Source organism: Perissodus microlepis, chromosome 12, assembly GCF_051167445.1.
Source record: "Perissodus microlepis isolate ML-2025 ecotype Zambia chromosome 12, ASM5116744v1, whole genome shotgun sequence".
Taxonomy (NCBI): domain Eukaryota; kingdom Metazoa; phylum Chordata; class Actinopteri; order Cichliformes; family Cichlidae; genus Perissodus; species Perissodus microlepis.
Genome location: NC_140472.1, coordinates 6,897,894 through 6,920,225, shown reverse-complemented (window position 1 = coordinate 6,920,225; position 22,332 = coordinate 6,897,894). Strand labels below are relative to the sequence as shown.

Genomic DNA, 22,332 nt, shown 5'->3' with positions numbered 1-22,332 from the left:
TTTTGGAGATTTACTTACCTGGATGATTGAGTATGCATCAAGACGTAAACAACCAGAACTTTTTCTGTAAAATGTACACATTTCATCGTGTCGGTTCACTGGTCTGGCCCACTTATGTAAGACCAAAGTGGGCTGTATGTGGCACATAATGTAAAATGAGCCTGACTTCTCTGCTCAAGAAAGTCGAATAATTCAAAGTGATTGCTTATTTAATCGGCACAACAGTTGTTAGCTATGCAAAAAAAAAAAAAAAAATCAATCAGCCTTTTAGCATGTTAAACCTCTGCCATTAGAATAGAGGAGTGTTTGTTGCTGAATATGGGCAGATATTCCATCAGAAATTATAAATGTTTACTATGAATCATTCATTTCTATCAGTTTTACATTAGATAGAACCACATGTGCTTTTCTTTCAAAAGCAAGGACATTTCTGAGCAACTGAGTGACCAAACTGTTCTTCTTTTTCTACCCAATTACTTGGTGTACGAGGGAGAGGGTTACAAGATCTGTTTGTTAAGAAAGGTTCAATGTAGTAAATCAAAACACTTTCTGTGTCGAGGTGTAAGTCTGAAGCATTGGTGCATTCTGCCACGTTGAGCTTTCCAGTGAAATAAGCACAACAGTTTGTTTTGTGTAGTTGTTTTTGTCTTTGCAAGACAAACACAGCAGGATGCTCTTTTCACAGAGCAGACTGTGATTACTCTGCTTAGTTCGACTAAGGACAACATGCAATTCCCATTGCACTGACAGAGAAAAAGCCATTTGATTATGTGCAACAAACAACAGAAGCGATGCTAACTGCCAGTCTGTCATGTTCCTGCTCACAATTGTGCAGTTATTGTGTGTCCCCACTGGGGCAAATTGCACGATGCCTCTGATTTTTTTTCCCCATCTGCTCTATCAAACCATGGGCACACTTGTTTGTGCTGTCTGAGGGACAGACAGCCTTTGGTGTGTCGTGACTGAGTCTTTATTGTGTTGACCGATTGAACCTGGGAGTACATCAGTCCTGCTAATCGAGGAGACGTCAGGACAGCAACTCTGTAATGATAAAGCGATAAGATGAGGCCATCTGTTGGTCTGGGTTGCTGGACCAATGCAGAAAAAGCTTGAAGTCACCTATTCAATCACACAACGATTGTGATTACTTGGCAACTTTTTGACACTGGCTGTCAAGAGAAAGAAAAACGATTTCATTGAGTGCATGGAACAAAAAGGAGCAGAATGGTAGACAGAACCAGATCTCTACCTTTTCGATTCTGCAAATCAACTTATTGCTGATATATACTTATCTGATTTTTCAATCAACTGCAATAGCTTTAAGAATTTCCTCTAGGGAACTATGCATCATTAGTCTCTAAAACAGTGCTTAAACTAACCACTTGTATAAACTGAGTCCTGAAACTTATCTGCAGCAGATCATACTTTCAAAAGTTCAAAAGGAATGTTCTCCAGATGTCTCACATTGCACAAGTACAGAAACATGGCTGTTGAAAGGAATTGCAGGCCAAGTGTGCATCAGTCATTGACGGTAGTTTGAAAGACATGCAGATTTGTGCAAATTTCAGGGACTGAGCCACAGAAAAAATAAGAATATTTTCTGACCTGACACACTGAACTAGAAAGTTAAGAATATTGTAAATCAAGGTCAGCTTTCTTTCAGAAAACCTACATTTCTATACAGTTATTGTATCTCCATTCCAGATTTTTCAAAGGCAAATATCTTTAAAAGAAATAATGCTAAATAATTTATTCTTTAAAAACAAACAACCTGGCCTAATCCTTATGAGGATCTATTTTAAATCATGTTTCATGTTATATGTTTACGTTTACAAAGAAATTACATTTTCATTGAAACATAATTTCAGTTGAAAGTATAAAGTCAGGTGTTCCTGCTGCTTGGTAAGTATGTAGACAACTCATTTTTTTAGGTTCATGTCTTAGGTTCGTTTTTCATTATGTATCTGTAAACGACCACGGCAGACCCTGGTGCACGTTCATGCTTTGCAGCATACTTTATTAACACTTTCACGGTTGCTGTACATCCGCACCCAGAGCTGCAGCTCTCCCGCTGCCAGCTCAACATAACGACAACAACAACAACGCCAACGCCAACCACAGGACCCAGTACAATATTTAATTCGGCGGGGCGTGATTGCGGATGCCGTGCAGGTGCGTCCGCCTCCTCTGCACAGCACCGCAGGCCACGCCCCGCCACAGTATCACTGAGCTTTCTATCAGCTAAAATGTCTCAGTCTGTCTCTGTCAATTAAATCTTTGGCATGCAAACAATAACTCATTCATGCAGAGGTGTTGGATCCCCTTGACTGCCTTTGCCCCTAGGCCTTGACACATGCTGGCCCTCAGGAAACTGGACATACATTTTAGGCCATGCTGTCATGTTTTGAACTGCATTCAATTCATTGAATCAGGGACTACAAAAAAACCTCCAGTCTTATTGAGGATTAGGTGAGTTCACTCCACCCAACCCACTGAAAACTCCTAGAGGACTTTGTGGAGTGGAAGACTGGCAGGTGCATTGGCTAAATTAAAGTGGATGAGTGTACCCCAGTCTCTTGTGGTGAAGAGACAGCTGAGCTTGAAACCAAAGCCATTCATTTGTTTTTACATTCCCTCCCTCAACTATGGAGACAAGCTCTGGATAGTGACTGAAAGAATAAGGTTGCAGTCTTGGTAGTGCAGGCGTCTTGCTTCAAACCCGACTATGGCCTTTCTCCACAAAGAACATCAGCGTCTGTTTTGTCCTTTCTTCCTCCTCTCACCCCTAATCGGTCACGGGAGATAGCAGCCCCTCCCTGAGCCTGGTTCTGCGGAACTTTTTAAAAAGGATTTTTTTCCTTCCCACTTTCAGCAAGTGCTTGCGCAGAGGAGGTCATCTGTGGAGAATAGCCTGTGGGTTCATTCCTGATTCAAACTTGACCATGGTTGTAGACAAAGTGCTTCAAATGCATTGAGTAAACAGCTGTATGGCTGTATTTTATTACTGGTTGATCTATGTTCCCACCCTCACCTATGGCCATACATGAATGTAGTGGATGTTCCTCTTCCTCTGTGGGAACTTGTCTTGGAAAAGCTCCGTAGTTTAGGACAGGTTATAGTCCTCTTCCACATAACAAGTAGCAAGTTGAAGTGGTTCTGATTTGGATGCCTCATGCACACCTCCTAGATTAAGTCTTGTGGATATGTCCTACTGGTAAGAACTGTGACAGGACAAGGGGCAGAAAGATGGATGAATGGATTATTAACTGGCATAAAAATCAGAAGGCTACAGACACCTTGGTTATTCTTCTGTCATTTCAGCACACCAAGTTTCTGCATGTAGAACGTACTATACAAAACTGCAATGTGAAAAGAGATTCATTAACCTTAATTTGATTCACATCTGTTTTCTTTTCTTTACTATTTAATGAGAGACATGATTGACTGCAAATACAAGTTGATTACCAAAACCTTTTTTTTTTCTTCAAATCTTTGCTGCATACTGAGCTGTCATATTTTTCATAGTACAAAACCAGCAACATTATTTTGAACAATAACTACCATTATGTCTCAGCAGTTGTGCAGTCATCTGGCATTTTAAAACTTCACAATGTCAAAACAATAAAAAAAAAAGAGCTGTGTGTGCAGGTTCAACTTTACAATATGTGAACAGATTAATTTATGTGTTTAATTCTCCCGTTGCCCCCGATGGCCACTCTGTCACTGGTGTCTCTCTATTTCATTATGAACAGACCGGATTAATGTTTACTTAGAACACTGGAGGGCCACGCCACAAAAACATGAATGAAGTTTTGTATTTGTAATAAAATAGTAAAACAGATACTACTATACATCCTGGGATGCTCCGAGGATGGCAGCTGAGGTATGGTTGTATGTTTTGCACAGCAGTTTAAATTTAAATATGTGTGTGGAACTACACACTCATATTGTTTTTGTACAGCATGTGCAGGATTGATGGAGATTCAACATGATATATAAAGGAAAACTGAGGCTGAAGGCGACAGAACATGACAAGAAACACAAGCAGCCAGATTCTCTCATCTGTTTGGAGCATTAAAAGATCTAAAGACTTATTAACTGGATAAGAACAAGTTGGTGTTTTTTTCAGCAATATTAGTTTAAAAAAATATGAAGAAAACAAACAGGAAAAGGCTCTGCATATCAATTTAAATGATAATCTACATCTACATCCAATAATCTACATCCAAATAACACCTTTATTCTTTTCCTGTATTCTTTTTTCTATTTATTCTGTTCTGTTTATTTTAAAATTTCAGCTGAAGAGGAGAAAACACAAACAAAATCTTCTTTTTTTTTTGCCCTCTCAGAATATATAACAAACCAAACCCTGCATGGTTTCCATAAATCAATTATTCATATTTACTCTTTTCAATTCAAAACTTTTGCAAAATTCAACAGGAAGCCTAAAACTTTTCAAAGATTTTTGGTTTGTCTTTTGATATATATACACTGGTCACTTTGCTAGGCACGCCATTTATCTGCTCATTAACATAAATTTCTAAGTAGCCAACCACATGGCAGAAGCCCAATGCATTTAGACTTCCTGCTGAAATTTGAGCATCAGAATGGGGAACAAAGCTAGTCTTAAATTTCAGAGACTTCCCACACAACCACTTTTCGGCTTTACAGAGAATAATTAAAAAAAATAAAAAATATCCAGTGAGCTCAGTTCTGTGGTTGAAAATGTGTTTTTGATAAAAGAGGAGAATGGCTGGTCTGATGAGTCTCGATTTCTTCTGCGACATCTGCAAGGCAGGGTCAGACCCAGGACTAGCAAAGTGGACCTAATAGTGTCCAGTGAGTGTAAGCTTTGACATCGTTTTCTTATCCATTGTGAAACTGATGAGTTTCTTGACATTTTTATGATTCTTAACTGGTGTAAATCAATGGCGACTGCAGCCAGCACCAAAATGTTTCTTTTCCTTTATTTTGCCATGTGCTGCATAAACTGTGTAGACAATATCTGAAGTGTATCACTGATGAATCTTTTCCGTCTCTTTCTGTTTTTCTCCAACAGTCTGAAGAATCAGATATGTGTCCAGTGAGCGTGGGACGCCGATTAAAAAAAAAAAAAAAAAAAACTACTACTGGATTGATGTCAGACAAGCTGTGTTCAGCTTGCCCTGCTTTTTCTGCCTCCGCCCTGCTTTTCGCTCCTCTCAAAACTATTTCAATTTCTCTCCTCATCTCTCTATTTCCATCTCTCTCTGGCTTTTTACTCTGTCTGTTTTGGATATTTTTTTTCTAACACTAGCACTGCATCAGCTCCCTCACCTGTCAATATAAAGTGCAGTTCCTCCACATTGTTAGCCACTCCCAAACCATAAACCTTTGACTTCACACTGCGGCTGTATTCTCTGCTTTTTTTTCCTTTTTCTTGTTTTTAATTATTTGTTTTTTCAGTCCACTGACCATCTGAGAATATTAAAGTGGATCTGATACGCAGCAGCCTTTCTAACATGCATGGACTGAATTTAGCTTTATTTTTTACATGTTAAGTACTGTAAGTGGAATTAAGAATATAAGGGTTTGTTTGCTTTTGCTCAGTTTTAATGTAACACATGCATAGTGTCTAACATTGTTAAATCATTGCCCTAAATTATGTAAGGTAACAGTGTAATTTAGTGCATACATTCTGGACCTAAATCCCCTTGTAGCTTTTAAGGGGTTAATGGCAATAATGACACTAGTAGAAGTCTAACAATGAGTTGCATTGGTATTGTCTTCTATTGGCCATACTGAAGACTAAATTGCTCTTTTTTCTTGGGTTTTGGTTGTGCTGTAAGAAGACCACCAGAACTGGTGAGATTTGTCTGCATCTACACAGGATTACAAGTTTCAAATAGAAGCTTTCAACACTTAATTTGCCAGTACTGGCACCATGGTAAGAACTTTGCTTTCACCACGTTAATTGCTCTGATCTGGGAACAACTGACATCACTGTAAAGCAATCAAGTGGGGTAAGAAACTGTCAAACAATCAGACAAGTCAGAAAAAGTTAGCCAAACTTTGCTAAAGGAGAAACAAAGAAGGATTTCCCAAACTCTATCCATGTACCCCAGCATCATCCCAAGCAAAGCAGCACAGCACAGATATTTTTCTCCTCGGGTCCTCCAGGATACTTAGCTCATCTGCCCCAAGTTCTCCACCCAGTTAGCTTCGTTTCAGCATGAAAGGATTTGCGTTGCAAGCTCTTGAGGTCTTCACATGAGGTCTAAAGCTGGGAGTATTCTTCTGCAGACATACACAGAAAAGAGCGCTATTGCCAGTTGATTCCATTAGTACCAAATCATTTGCATAAACTAGACTTAGAAACAGGAACCGTCTAACTAAAAGAACTGTTTGATGTCTGGAGCACCCTTGTCCTACAGCTTTGCATCATGGGAGGTGAAGGGCTGCCTCAAAGAATTTCTAGAACATTCCAAAAGACTGAAAGTCACACATACACTCAATCTTTTCTATGTATAAGGCCATCCAGACATTATTACCACACTGGTTGTGCCATTGTAATCCGACATCTTCAGCTAACTCTGGGCTTCAGGTTGAGCTACTCTAACTGTCTGGTTGTTTGGGTTTCATGTTTCTTGCCCCTGTAGAAATTTGTCTTTGTTTTAAAGCGGTCCCAGATGACTTCAATAATAAAAAGTCATCTGTTATCATCATTGACAGAAACGATGTCAAAATCAAACAAAAAATTACATTAAAGTTGTTTTTAAGGTATGAAAAAAGTTCTGGGATTGGGCCTGATATATATATACACATGCATATGTTTGCGTGCGTTAAAACCTTACCTGATTTCAATTTGGCTCAGTTCAAGATCATCTTATTAGGTTCAGACAGCTTCTAGCGCAGCTATTTTTAGATCCCTCCCTGGAAGTTCTGTTCTGACCATTTACTTTTACAAACTTTCACAATGGACCACCTTCAAATTATGTTTGAAAGTGACATAAATTTCAAAGCCTAATGGTAGGTGATGATCGAGACCAGAAGCATGGTTGTTGTTACTCATTCACTGGATTTTGCACCATGACAAAGTGAGACTGTCAACACCATGTTCCTGTGGGATCTGAGGGAGAACACTGACAGAAAATTACCTGTCTTGTGCCACCATACTGTAATGATCTGTCATGTTTGGCCACACGAACACACTGCGCTGGGAGAGCTAGTGGAAATTACAAGTAGTGGTAGACAAAATGCGACTTCCACAAACTGATCTGAAAAGCTGATCTTGAATTTTTCAGGTATGGTTTAAATTGGGAAAAGTTTTTAATTTTTCTAGGCCTCATCCAGGAAGTTGTTGATCACACCTGTTACAAAGAACAGCTAGGTTTCTCTTGGTTATAAAAAGATGTCACCAGACATGATCTCTACCGCAAGTTGAAAAGAGGGACTTTGTTTTGTTTTAAATTGCTGTCCAATGCAGCATATACAGTCTAATATATATAGTCAGTGTTTCAAAAAAATATATTTCCTTTCATTTCAGTATGGTCTTCATCTCAGGGAGGTGTAACTGGATGCTTTTGTGAAATTTAACAATGCTGTTGAGAACTGAACATTCAAATGTACTGAATCCATTCCACCATAGAGACTCGTAGAATGTGTTGGTAGATGAGGTAGAAAGGACTGAAGTATAACTGTAATGGTTTCACAGTATTTGATATTGATGTGAAGTGTTTTAAAGGGTAATTCAGCTTTACATATATAGACAGTATATATATTATTCAAAGCTTATGTAGCATTCTTCTTTCTTACATGTCATGTCAAGAAATTAAAGATGTTGACTTAAAAGCCAGTATTGTATAAATGAGCACTATGAGGAAAACTATAGATGAATAATATATCACTGTTGTGGACCAGATTAAGTTGTAATTGCTATCTGTTTACAATGTAAGTGATTTTATCTACTATCATTTCCAGTGCTGTGTCAACTGCAGACCTGTGTTTGATTAACATGTAGCTTTGACTGTGTCGTTAAAGCGTTTAATTTCTCAGACCTGTAAGGTTATTGACAGCTGAAATCACTTAAATATGGAGCTGGAGATTTGTACTGTAGAGGAAAAGAAAAAGATTATCATCTCGATTTGAAAAGTGGAAGAATTGTCGCTGGCTGATGTCAGAGCCGCCAGCTGATGTGTGAGATGCCACCGCCAACGACATTATGAATAATTTCTAGAAATGTGTTTTTTTAATATTGCAAATAAGACATGCACGTATGATTTGTTATTGCAACGAGGAAAAAAAATGAATTGCATTGCTCAGCCTGAGTAATAACGTCTCTGTCCAGGCATTGCTTTGAATCAGTCATTTCTCCTTCATCACAGGATGTCCTTTGCTCATACACCCCCTAGTCCTGTTGTGCTCTGGGTTATGTGCTTTATTGTGTCTGAGAAACGAATAAAAGACACTTGCAATGATTTCTTCTGTAAGTTGTTTTCTGTTTATTTTATTGTGTTACTTTTTCATCTTATTTTTAATAATTATAAAAAATCCTATCAGAACACATTAAACTTTTAAGGTAGTGCAGTTACCAGTGACAACTTGAAGTAATCGTATTCTGTGTGACTATGAGTCTTTCAGATTGTTGAGGAGTTATCGCGCACTTTTATTTTGGTCATTTCATTTAATTGATATTTGTGGGCATTTTTTGTGCACAGCTCTCTTAAAACTAGACTATGTAAAATCACATCACTAGATGTCTGTAGAGTGCAGATTGGTGTTAAGGAATTCTGTTATTTTTACTCCTAGTTCAAGTGCATAATCCTAGCTGTGGTGGCCACTGTAGGACTTTTCTCCATAACAGCTGGTTTGTTTCTACTACTTTTTGCAAATAAAAAGATGGTCACATCTTTTGCTTTCACATTTTAGCTTCTTGGATGATAAAACATATTTAGCTCAATGTTACGTGAATCTTATGAGTTCTTTTCTTCTCTGCCTTTGATGTACTATGTGTACAGCTAGACTATAACCACATATATACAATGTGATTAGGTGGAGTGTCCATCTCTGCACCACGGTGGGTTTAACAAACGGCGCCCACGCTTATGAGTTTTTCAGTGGATTAATTCCAATAAAAATGTATAAGGTCGTTGGAAGACATGATTGCACACTAATAAATGTATGTTTCTGAGTACAATATTTTATTTTCTACTAAATAAAATTACTTACTCTATGATTTTGCAGTTTCTCTGAGCATTTCACCTGACTTTGGGGTGAATTTGATGGGATATCCACTCCTGGCAGGATTGCTTTCTAATCCTTAACACACACCTGAACCTCAGACAAACAAACTGACAAAACGTATGTTTTTATCAATTATTGTATTATTATTACTATTAAAATATTAGTAGTAGTAGTAGTAAAAGTATTGTTGCGTCAAACATCAATTAATCAAGTGCATTTGATTAACATGACCTGGTTGTTTCTTATCCTCGCAATTTTGACATATGGTAAAGTATATTTAGGTGTTCACAGAAATGCATAGAACCCTTTGTTTTTCACATGACTGTAGCTTTGACTGACAAGCTATCATAATCACAATGTTTTTATCCCAATAAAGAACTAGAGTGTCATAATAAAGAGAGAATTATAATTTTCCTTTATGATTCAAAATGCATATAGACCCACCTCGGTTGACCAGAAATACCCTTTATGTTACTAAATACTTAAATAGGATATACTTTTAGTAAAAAATGCAACTATTGGTAGGGCACCTGATTGTAATCTAAATTAGATCCTGCATTAAAAGTCTGTACTATATAGATCCATGGTTACATCAATAGGCAAACATTCAGACAGTTTTTTTATGATTTTTGAAAAAATATGTACACAAAGATAAAGACATTCTCATGACTGCTGAATTTAACCTCCTAGGACCTGGCGTCCACATATGTGGACATCACATTTTGGGTTATTTAGACTAAAATATTAAATTTTGCTCTACATGGGCCTGATATCCACTTACGAGGACAATATACTGCTACTGTTCTATCAAAACAGTAAACGAATATCCTCATATGTCGCTCTTATTTTTCTTAAAAAAAAAAATAAGGTAAAAAAAAATCTGGTAATTCTTTGTTTTTACAATATGCACAAATATCAAAGAGAAATGGAAAATGCATGGCGTGAAAGAGTTCGGGTCTTAGGAGGTTAAAGCAACTTCCTGGTGATACACTGAAGACATGCTGGAGCAGAGATAGTGTGTCTGTCTACAGTAGGTGGTATGTACAGCAGCCTTTTTGATAAGGTGTCTAGGCAGATATTACTAGCTAACAAGACTACTACTTATCTAAATGAATGCAGAAACAGATCTAACTTTAAATTTAAAATGTTATGTCTAAAAATATTGAGTGAAACCTCCCTAAATGTTAGTTAGCTTTGCCAAAAAGTTGAGTTTTAAAGGTATTTTCTTTCCTTCACAGATGGTATCTTTGCTACAGATGCGCAAAGGTTGTCTGGTCCTTATAACAGCAGATGGGCAGAACAACTGCCATCTGTGGTGTTATGGAATTTCCACTCACGATTGTTTAAGTGCCAAATTCGTTATACAGCGGGTAAAGTAAGTACTGAACACATCACCAATTTTCTAAGTAAATATATTTCTAAAGGTGCCACTGACACAAAATTATCACCAGACGTTGGTAACACCCCATCCAATCTACACATGCAAAGAAATCAAACCATAGACGTCCATAAATTTAGTTATGTGTAATAATGAGAAATAACACAGTGAAAAAATATTGAACACGTGAAGAAAGGGAGTTGCAAAAAGGCATGGAAAGTCATGACATCATCTGAAATATATAAGTAATTAGATATTATACCAATATTACTAATAATATTAGATTGCTTTCTTTTTTTTTTTCTTTTTTTTTTTTTTTTGTGTCCCGTTTGGATCTTTAGCCATCAGAATTGTTGTCTTAAGGCCAAGAAAGATGCCAAGCGGATTTATTTTACCAAGTGGATCATCATGGCCTTGCCATATTGGTCCATTTGATTGACCTTTATTATAATTATGTATTTATTTTATTTTCGGTTGCTACAAACGGGACAGACGTGACTGGGGGATAGGACAGGGAGAAAGAATGAAAGAAAGAGAGGGAGAGAAAGAAAACCAAAGGGGAGAAGAGACGGTGAGAAGGGGGGGAAGAAAGGAAAAAACAAACAAACAAACAAACAAAACGCCTGGATCACCTGTATGGAGAAAAAAAACAGAAGAGAAAGCAAACAACAAAGAGCAACATAATAAAAACAGCACCATCACAATAAACTAGCTAGCAGTAGATACTAAATAATAAACGATATTGTGCAGCACGCAAGATAGACAGCGCACAATGTGCTTTGAGGCAGCAGCCAAGAAAGGTGTAGTCCGCGTCTGTGAACACCCGTGTGTACACCTGTGTGCATACCTGTGTGGATCAGCATGCTTGTATTCCAAAGGTTTCTCCATGTAACGATCTGCTAGGGAGTGTGGGGAGCCATAGCCCCGTCCACCAGGGCATGAAGCAGGTATGGAGGAGCCCACGTTGTTTTTACGGCCCTATGCATTGCCAAGAAAATGGTCCTCATTAACTGGAAAAATAAAAATAATCTTAATTCTAACCAATATAAAAACCATCTAATAGATCACATTAGTCTTGATACAACCTCTGCCATCACATTTGATCAATCCCTTTGGGCTCCTTTGATCGGCTTCATCACCTAGTGGGGGTGGGGGGTCATGGTTTGGTCCTGCCTTCGCTATTGTGGTTGATGTGGGGGTAGGGACGGCCTTAGGGCGTCTGGGGAGTCCCTAGGGACGTTTCCCTGGAGGGCCTAACCTGGGGGCTGTGGCCATGACCTGGTTAGAAGCTCTGGGGCTCTTGGATGGTGTTTTCCTTGTGGCTGCGTACAGCGGAGATGGGGGAGGGTCTGTGCTGGCGGACGTTGGTTACTGGCCTGGTAGCCTGGCTTCCCCTGGGAGGGTCCGGGACGGGCGTGGAGGCTTGGGGGTCTGGGGGTGCTCCGCCCCCCGGTCTGGGGTGCTGGCCGGGCCTTGGGGGCTTGGGTCCTGGCTGTTGTGTCGCCGGAGCAGTGGGCGGGTGGGTGCAGGGGGGCTCAGCCCCAGTGCAGGGGACCTCTGGTGCATCGGCCCAACTAGGGGGCTCTCTAACTGGTGGGGAGGTTGTTACATCTTTGCAGGTGGTCTCCTCACTACAGGAGCTCACTCTGCAGGTGGGGGGAGAGATATAGGAGAGGGGGAGAATGAACTCAACCTGGGTGTCTATTGTCTTGTGTAGTTTGGGAGATGATTGGATGATGGGGTGGGTGCAGTTTTCTCTGGGGTGGAGTCGGGTGGGCTGCCCCGGACTCTGTGGGGCTGGGCAGTGCTGCTGCTGCGGGCCCCGGTCCGGATGGGCCTGGGCCTCCTTGCCCTGGTGGGTTCCAGAGCGTGGGGGTGCCTACTGGGGTCAGCGGGGGAGCTGGCCCCAGGGAGGGGCCGCTTGCCCCTCCCTTTCTTCCCTCCCCATCCTCAGCTGCCTCCCTATTCCCGCTCTACCACACCCACCCACACACGCAGGGCTTGGGGTGCAGGTATGTCACCAGGGTGCAGGGGAGGCACTCCGCCCTCTGTCCCCTTCTGGCCGCCTGTGCCTCAATTTTATTCTGCAACCTAGACATCCACATTACTCACACTCTCACATAACACATACATATAGGGCCTTGGGGGTGGGCACGTTTTACAGCATCCAGAGGATGGTCGTTGTACTCCAACCCACCTCTGGCGCTGGTGCCCTACCCTCAATTTTAAATGCATTTAGACACTGAGGGTTTTCGGGAGGAGCCGTGCTGCTCTCTGAGAGGAAGCTAGTACCATGCTCTCCTGAGTTTTAAATGCACTTTAGAACAGCACACAACAACATTACATATGAGCGGGCGTAGGGAGGTTTGAGGTCTTCACTCACCCCGGTTCTGTTAGCCGCCAGGGCTGGGGGGCTGGGAGGAGGTGCTGGCCGTCAGACTGGGGTCTGGGATGCGGGGCCTCCCTGCTACTGCAGATAAGGAGGTGGTCCGCTTGCCTCCACCCCAGAGAGAAGGGTTACATCTCCTGGGTCTAGGTGCGGCTTGCCCCTCTGGGGGTGGGGGTACCTGGACCTGGGATATAGAGTATGTTTGGGGAGTGCGACTGTCTGTGCAGTGTCTATTTGTGTCTGTCTACACGTTGGGTGAGTGCCGAGTATTTGGTTGTGCATATGGGGGTGGGAATGCACGTCTGTGTCCGCGTGTGCCTGTTTGTCTGTGTCTATATGTCAGGTTGGGTCTTAGACTCAACCTCTCTGGGTACATCTCAGGCCCTCTAAAGTACGGAGGCCTATCTCCCCTCACCACACTCCCTGCCGGTGGCTGATGCCCTTAGACGTTGGTGTGTTGGTGGTCCTTGTCATCTGGGGCTGGGCGCTCATGCATGTACCGGCTCACTCCTGGTGGCCGATTGGCGGGGCCGGGCGCCTGTGGCCCGGCTGGGCTCCTTCCGGGGGGTGGGATGCCCTCAGGCCTCTGGCCTCTGGGCCTGAAGCTCGGTCCTCTCTGGCACAGCTGGCTGCCGGCGGAGCCCGCGGGCACGCCACTGCAACCCCCTCTGGCCTCTGCTCCGTAGCTGCGGGGTGACCTCTCGTTTGGGGCTCTACTCAGCTCTTCCCAGGAGGGTGGCACGGTTCCCCCCCCCCTTTGGTGGTCCTCCTCGGGTCCTTGTACTCTGGGGCCTCTGGATATCTGGGGCCTGGATCTCCTCCATACCTATTAGATTGCTTTCTAATATAAGTAATTAGAAAGCAATCCTCCCATTTAGCGTATCAGCTGGTTCAATCCCAACTGATGGCCTATAAAAATGATGTCATATTACCAAGGTGTCACACAAGAAACATCTCATGATGGGTAAAACCAGTGAGCTCTCTCAAGACCCAAAAATAAAGAAGAAAATAAAGAAAATAAAACACAAAAAAAACATGATGAACATTTTCCTTCAGGGTGCAAAGAAACAACTGCTGAGAGAAGATCTGGGATCCGGAAATAATAAATGGACATTACTGTTGTTGACAATTTATCAAGAATTTAAGGCAATATTTAACCACTGTGGCTAGCATGCTGTAGCATTCAAATGGGTGTGAGTGTGGGTGTTAGCATTAAACCATCATGAATCCATGCACCTTTGGTGCAAATGAAAGTATCAATGGTTCAGCACAGTCTCAAGAGTGTGGAGGAGATACCAGCAAATGGACAAATATACAAGTACAGCTGAACAGGATTGTACAAGGACATCATCCAATCAGCAGGACCAGTTTATGCTCCTTTGTACGAGGAGGAACTGTGGAAGCACTACCGAGTCCTACGATACAACCTTTAGTGAGCTACTCATGTGCATGTTTCTAATCAAATTGTCAGAAACTCCATGAGGGTGGCATGAGGCTCTGCAATCCCTGGCCTTGTGCTTACAGCCAAGCACTAAGCAGATCAACTGTCATTCACCAAAGATATGCCTCCCCAGACCATCACAAACCCACTGCTACCACTTGAAGGAAGGAAATCCAAAAAAGTTAATCCAATCACAATCACAAATGAAAGGCTTTGATTAGTTTCATATGCGTGATTCATACCCAGTACATACAGATAAAGAAGATTATAGTCAGAAAGGATGGTTCTCTTTGAATCGTCTACATGTATCCTTCATTCTCTACTTTGGAGCTCCTTACATTACATTTTTTTCCTACTGAAATTTTTCGGCAGTGTGGGTTTGAGTGTACTGACCCATGATGATAGATTATTCTAATTAAGCTATGCAGACAACAGCGGCCCATCAAGAGGCAAGACTCATTAATTCACTGCTTTAAAATTTGAATCATAGAATGTAAATGGGAAAAGGTCCCAAATTAGTTTCTGCATGAGGAGGCGTGCCGAGAAGGAAGCCACAGTGTTACCAAAGCATCGTTGCTGACCTCTAACAGTCATTTAAATTATCTTACCACATACATTCATCAATTTGTCAGTATCACTTTTTTATGCCAAGCCATCAATCATTATGCAAAAACATCATAAGACTGCAGGAGTTAGTTGATGACAATCCTTTTTTTCAACAGCTATTTAAATAGCTGAAGCAAGCGTTGTCATGTGGATGCTCTTTAACTGGATTCCACACCCTAGCACTATGATACCCAAAGTCATAGCTTATGTGTAAGTATTCTTTTGATCGCTTGAATTGTGATTTTCACTCCTGTACCTGAACATGATGAGAGCAATAAAAAAAAGAGTTGGAGCCCACAGGCTGGAAAACATGGAGGATTGTGCAGTTCTCGCCTTGTTTTTAAAGGAAAAGGAGGATTTTTGAGGACTGTGGATGAGTATGAGATCTGTATTCCTTTTCCCAGAGCTCACCCTCACATGTGTGCCAATTTAAGCTAGGAGACAGAATAAACAGAAGAGAAAGAACTGAGAAAAGAAGCCATATACATCTGGGACAGAACCAAACCAATCCGGTGCAAATCCCTAATGCGATCTGTAGCAATGCATACAAAATATGTGAAATTACTCTTTTCCTGTAGTGAAGGAATTAGCAAGTGAATTAAGGAGCTTTGCTGAAGAACTATGTGCCAATGACAAAGTGAGTTTAAATTCCAGGAGAAAATAACCAGATTCTTTATATTCCATATACATAGCATCTTCAGTAACTCCAAAGGCATGCATAATGTGTTTAAACACTATTTATGTAATATTTATAGTAGAGTAGCAGAGTGACCCAAAAATAAGGTGAGCCTTTATTGTGGCTCATGAAAAAATTCCCAGTGGAATATTGAAGTTTAACCAAACTGGAATCCAATCATACAGTACAAGGAAAAATCACACAGTAAAAAAAAGAGGGAAGCATTCAAGACAGAGGACAAACACTGGTCTACACAACTTCCAGTTGTTGCTGAAAATTGTCTGCTAGGCCTCACTTCCACTTATTACAGTCATTTAACTGCACCTCACAACTTTTTAGTGCTGTTAGAATTACCTCACAAACACTATGTCTTCCTATGCAGGTAATTGTACTAACAGCCTCTCCAACAAGTATGGACTCCAGTTTTTGGTGAGTGAAATTCTACTATTTTATCATTCTGTTAGCTAACATACTCCATAACCATGAATTGGATAAGGAGAAGAAAATGGATGCACGGGTTAGCTAACACAAGTTAGCAAGAATTCTGCTAACCTGTAATGCTAACCTTAGCTATTAGCTAGTGACCAAATCTCTGGCTTTAAAGCTTCAAAATATGGAGGGTTATGCTACAGCCTTATCTGCAGTTTGTTGTCGTTTTCCCCTTTCTATTCTCAGTCCACACATTTACACTACTAAAACTCATTGACAACAGAATAGCTCAATATGATGAGTCGCAAGCCACCTTTTTTTTTTTTAGATCAACATGCACTGTCTTTGCTAAAATGAAAGCAGTCCAAAAATAGCTTTTAAACCTTCCCCCAGGAATTTTGTCTTTCTATTATAAGTTAGCACCTTCACTGAAAACATGTACATTCCTTACTTTCCTGTAAGTGTATGTGTATCATGATTTCTGACTGACCCCTACCTTAACCATCTATTGTAAAGAATATTTAGCACTTATTGCATCAAACCACTTTCCTCTTTGGAGGAAATTAAATTCCCTCTCTGCATACAAAGTGGATGGAAGTTTTCAAAGAAAGTAATGAACATGAATCAATTTTTAATGGTACATTAATAAATTATTTTTTGCCTCATAATTTCCTGAGGCAGGAACACGGGCTCTTTAACTTTCCCTGAAGCCTTCTGCAAATCTGCTCTCGTTACTGAAGTAAATTTTACACGTGATATACAGGGATGAGGAAGAAGGGGAGATGGTACATACAGACAAATATTACAAGACTATAAATTCTTACATGAGTTCAGAAATGTGCATGAACCTATCCGGTCTTTAAGTGATGACATGATGAATCCTGCTTCTGGGTCCAAACTACCCTGTGTTTAATAGGGGTGGGGGAAAAAAATCGATACTGCGTAGTATCGCGATATTTTGTTTGCTAATAATGTTTCGATACAGGGACAGCAGACATCGATATTTTGTTCCAAAAACTTCCAGTCCACCTGATGGTGCGGTTGAGCTTTTTCTCTAGTGAGGTCTGCAGAGGTTAGGTCAGCACATGGGAAAATTGATCAAACAAAGATGGAGGAAGAAAAAGAGATCAGGAAAGCGCCATCTGCGTTTAAATCAAACGTCTGGACGTACTTTGGATTTTTTAACAAGGATGGAACAAATGAGATGGATATGACACACGGGATTTGCAAGGTGTGTCGTATGAAAATAAAGTACTCTGGGAATACTACGAACATGAGGGGCCCATCTTACACGGCACCATCCAAAAATAGCATTAACCGCGGACGGGAAAGCTAGCTCTAAATCAGCTCCACTGAAAAATCAACCAACGCTGGACACTCTTAGCTTAGCAAAGCTATCTCCCAATTCAGAGCGAGCTAAGAAAATAACACAATCTATCACGTACTTCATCTGCAAAGACCTGCGTCCTTACAACATTGTGGAAAACGAGGGCTTTTCTTACATGATCAAGACGCTGGAACCCAGGTATGTGATACCATCACGACGTTTTTTCGCGGACACAGCCGTACCCAATCTCTACATAGATGTGAAGCGTAAAGTTGAGGAAAGTTTGAGCACAGCAGAAAGGGTTGCATTAACTTGCGACGCATGGACCTCGCGGGCTGTGGATTCATATGTGACTATAACAGCTCATTATCTCACAGCGGACTGGCAACTGCTGTCTTACGTTCTCCAAACTCGAACATTACATGAAAGTCACACCGGAGCGAACATTGCAATTCTCCTGCAAAATGCAGCACAGGAATGGGGGATTGCCGACAAAAATCTGGTGGTTGTCACCGACAATGCTTCTAATATGACAATTGCCACTCAGCTAGCGGGATACCTGCATGTGAAGTGTTTCGCCCATACGCTCAATCTGGCATCACAACGAGCCTTAAACCTGCCTGCAGTAGCCAGGGTCTTGGGGAGAGTGCGGCGCATAACTGGGTTTTTCAATAGAAGCACAGTGGCAAACCACGCTCTGGAGCAAAAACAGAAAATGTTACAGCTCCCGACTCACAAGCTCAAGACCGACGTCTGCACGAGATGGAACAGTGCTTATGACATGCTCCAGCGTTTCCTTGAACAACAACCTGCGATTTGTGCAGCGCTGCTGTCTCCCGAAGTCAGAAAGAGTAGCACAGATATCTTTACTCTAAATGAGACGGATATTGGGAACACTGAAGAAATTGTCCGGGCCTTGAAGCCAATGCAAGTCGCGACTACTGTGATGTCTGAGGAAAAGAATCCTACTCTGTCTCTCGTTGCACGACACCCAAGACAACATTGGTGACACAGCGCTGGTCAGAAACATCAAGCAAAGTATCAGTCAAGATCTTAAGAAGAGATATGCCAGCACAGTCGAGAGGAACACCCTCTACACAGCATCAGCTCTCGACCCACGCTTTAAAACCCTGCCATTCCTGTCACTGGAGGAAAGACAGGAAACCTATGCCAGAGTGGTTGCTGAGGCTATAACCCTTCAGGTAAGCAAACATTCTGGTGTTATAATTTAAATAACTTACTTACAATATTAGTAGATCGGTGATATTTTTGTCATATTGGTAATATTCTATTTAACAATTAAATACATTAATTATAATTTGCTAACATATTACTGCATACTAAAAGATATGAAATATTTATTTTCTCCCTCTCTCTGTATGTGTGTGGGTTTTCTACAGGAAGAAAAGAGGCAGCAGCCCATCTGTGAGCCAGAAGCCCATGAACATCATGAGAAACCTGACGAGACTGAACAAAATCCCAGACCCCCTCTCATACCAGCCAAGATGAGGAAGTCTTGTGGGTTAACAGACTTGCTTGGTCAGACTTATGGTGATGTTGTAGCCCCACCAAAATCATTATCTGCCACAGCTGAGGAGGAGGTGAAAAGATACCAGGAGGTCACGTCACTGGCACTCACAGAAGACCCACTAAGCTGGTGGAAATCCCATGAGGAAGTCTATCCTTTCCTGGCCACGCTGGCAAAAAGATACCTTTGTATCCCAGGTACTAGTGTCTCAGCTGAAAGAGTCTTCTCAACCGCTGGAGACATCGTCACAGCAAAACGGAGCACTCTGACTTCAGAGCATGTTGATCAGCTCCTTTTTCTGAGCAAGAATGCTGACATTGCTTCATTGTCCAAATGTGTTTAACTTTTTAGGGCAGCAACAAACAGGACAGTTTACTTATTTTAATTTAAGAAATGTTTTATTTTATTTAAATTTAAAACTTTTTTATTTAATGTAAAATTATATTTTGTTTTAAGCTATAATTGTACCAGATAGTTACGTTCAGTTAAGTTGGTTACTAGACTGTTATACAAACCGTTCACTTTGTCAGCAATAAAACTGACTGACATGAGAGAAAGACTGAGTGTGAGACTTTATTATTAGATAAAATGAATATTGATAAAGTTTACCTTTATGGACAAAATCTGCAGTAGAAAAAATGTGTGATAAATCACAAAATATCATATTGCAATACTCATAATATTGCAAAAATATATATAAAAAAAAAAAATCGCAATAATATCGTATCGTGAGTTAAGTATTGTGATAATATCGTATCGTGGGGTGTATGGTGATTCCCACCTCTAGTGTTTAATAAGGCTTTTGTGTTTTTAACATGTTTTAATGCTTTGTATCTTGTTCTATTTAATCTCATCCTCCAGCTTCACTGTGTTTATTATGCTGACATAGCTGTGTTGCTAGCGATCATGTAGCACATCATTATATACCAGGTAGCCAAACTTCAGTATCCCTACAAACATCACTGTTGTTTAGTTTTCTGTCTTCATTTATGTCGGAAGTGATAGCAGAGCTGTACATCTTAATTGGTTTCCGAAATCCCTCAGTCAGGACATGCTATGTTGTATTTAGATGGAAGCTAGCGAGCTAACTCCGTGCTAACTTCTAACTCTGTTAAATATCATATATTCTGTTTTCATGGATGCCTGGATGTTAAACTTAATTGTTACACCTGGTAGAACAGCCACACTGATCATTTTATTACAGATTAAAGAATTTAGACAGTTTTTCAACTCTCAGTGATGCCACAGTGATCACTTGACTTATGGACCTGCAGCGGAGTTTGGGCCCAGACACGGCTAATGACCTCAGACTTAAAGACCGGACAAACACATGGATACAGAAAAAAAAGCCTTAGTGAGGAAAAGTAAATCACTTCCTTAGCTTATCACACACGAGAAGAAAGCATGCAGTCTAAAATATGATGGTAAATAACCAGCTCCTTGCAAGCAGCAAAGCCTGCACCTTTACAGGTTAAGTAATTTGAGCTTGGGTTTCTTTTATGGTAAACTGCTGTGGCTGCGTAAGATGGAAAGAGATCAACGGAGAGTCTGTGGAAACAGTTTTGATTTATTTGCCAGCAATGTTATTAACCTGTGGTTAGCCAGAATGGCTACTATTGTGTTTTACCCGGGTCTCATTTCTCTACATTCTCTACAGTTACAAAGCAAAAAATATTGTGTGTGTAAAGTTTATACAGTGTATAGAATTACAATGGCAGATATGGCTATAGTAAATATACCAAGTTCATATTTACATCAGAGAGTCTAGCCTTGGTAGTGACTCCAGGAGGCTCTACTTAAGCATAACATTTCTTGTGCCAAGTTCCTTCCTTGCATTTCATTTTTTTACAGGTATAGAAAGCTACTTCATATCCTTTGCCAGTTGTTGAATCAACAATTAAGCTAATATAAATGTTGGGAAGAACCCGGAGTACTTACTGAAAAGCTGCAGATGATCCACACAGGCACACACAAAAGGCTTCAGCCAAAAAGGACATTCAAGCCAAGAACCTTCTTGCTGTGATGCAGCAGTGCTGACCATTGCACCACCAAAACGCATTACTTAATTTCTTAACTTTCTTCTTTTATCCATCAGTGAAAATTTAACTGAAGTATTCCTGAGGGTTGCTTTACCTCGTCCAGAAAAAAATCACCCTCCACTGCAATAGTTGCCACAGTAAAGTGAAATGTGCTTTTTATCCACGTGAAACAAAGAGCTTGTACTGCATTTATATATCTGTAACTTAGCTGCACTCATGTTCATTAAACTCAAAATTCTCTTTTGTAACCTTTTTTTTCATCAAATGTAGACCTTTGACTCGTTGATGGCCTGGCTTCTCCACTGTGACTGTGTTAATGTTAGAAATACCTCTGTTCTTCAGGTGCATTTAGCTGTTTTTAAACACAAACTTCAGATTTTGAACCTTTCTTTTCCATGGCTGTTCTTTCTCATCATCCTTTCTCATAGCACACAGCAGGAAATAGTCCGCTTCAAAATGATTCACACAGTATTGGGAATATTTTGTGTGGTTTAGATGGAAAGCTACTTAGAGAGCAAGGTGGCAGCACACATGGCAGCAGTTTATGCATCAGACTATTAGCAACTTTTTTGTTGTGTGTGTGTGTGTTTATGTTGTCATATACACAAACTTTCACCAAGACGCTGGCCAGTGAAATATATAAATGCATTGGATATTTGCATGCACATCGACTTTTGCTGGGTAACATTTATGCCTAAAGTCTGAGGGGGAAAATGCTTACTTATTGGTGTGTTGTGTTTGGACCAAAACCCAGAATGTTGGGTTTCACATCAGCCAGAACAATCCAGCTAAGGATGTTGGGAGTTGCAGGAATTTAACAGAATAACATTTAACAAATAAATCGATACAATTTCATTGGCAATGCATCCAGATAGCTATAACTCTTAAATAGGGATGGGTACCGGTATCCGGTGCCATGATGGCACCGGTTCTGACATAAACGGTAGTAACCAGACCGAAAAGCAGCGCACATTTCGGTGCTTTATTTTGGTGCTTTTTTTTCCTGAGATGTCATACACTTTGAATTCTAGCCAATCATTTTACGTTTCCGAGGATAGTAGGCGGGTCCAGGTACGTACGTTCTTTTAGAGCAGAGCTACAGATTAAAAATGCCCAAGGCGAAGCGGTCAAAAGTCTGGCTGTACTTCACAGCAAAATATGCAAACTCAGCAGCCTGCAACAAGTGCTTTAAGCTGATACTGTGATACTGTCAAAGGAGGCAACACCTCAAATCCGATGAAACACCTGGCGACGCATAGCGGGTTTTTTTTAAAAGCCGAAAAATGCGCCGTATTTG

The 22,332-nt window shown here is 40.7% G+C and overlaps 1 protein-coding gene across 1 annotated transcript in view; it reads left to right on the top strand.

Annotated features, from left to right (window-relative positions):
• The window catches only part of zmat4a (zinc finger, matrin-type 4a), a 160,171-nt gene extending 151,715 nt beyond the window's left edge, over positions 1 to 8,456 (top strand). Inside the window, exon 7 of the mRNA XM_084945307.1 lies at positions 5,060 to 8,456. Coding sequence (XP_084801433.1) covers positions 5,060 to 5,087 — 28 coding nt within the window. The 3' untranslated portion in view covers positions 5,088 to 8,456. The remainder of the gene's footprint in view (positions 1 to 5,059) is intronic.
• The last annotated feature ends 13,876 nt before the right edge of the window (positions 8,457 to 22,332 follow it).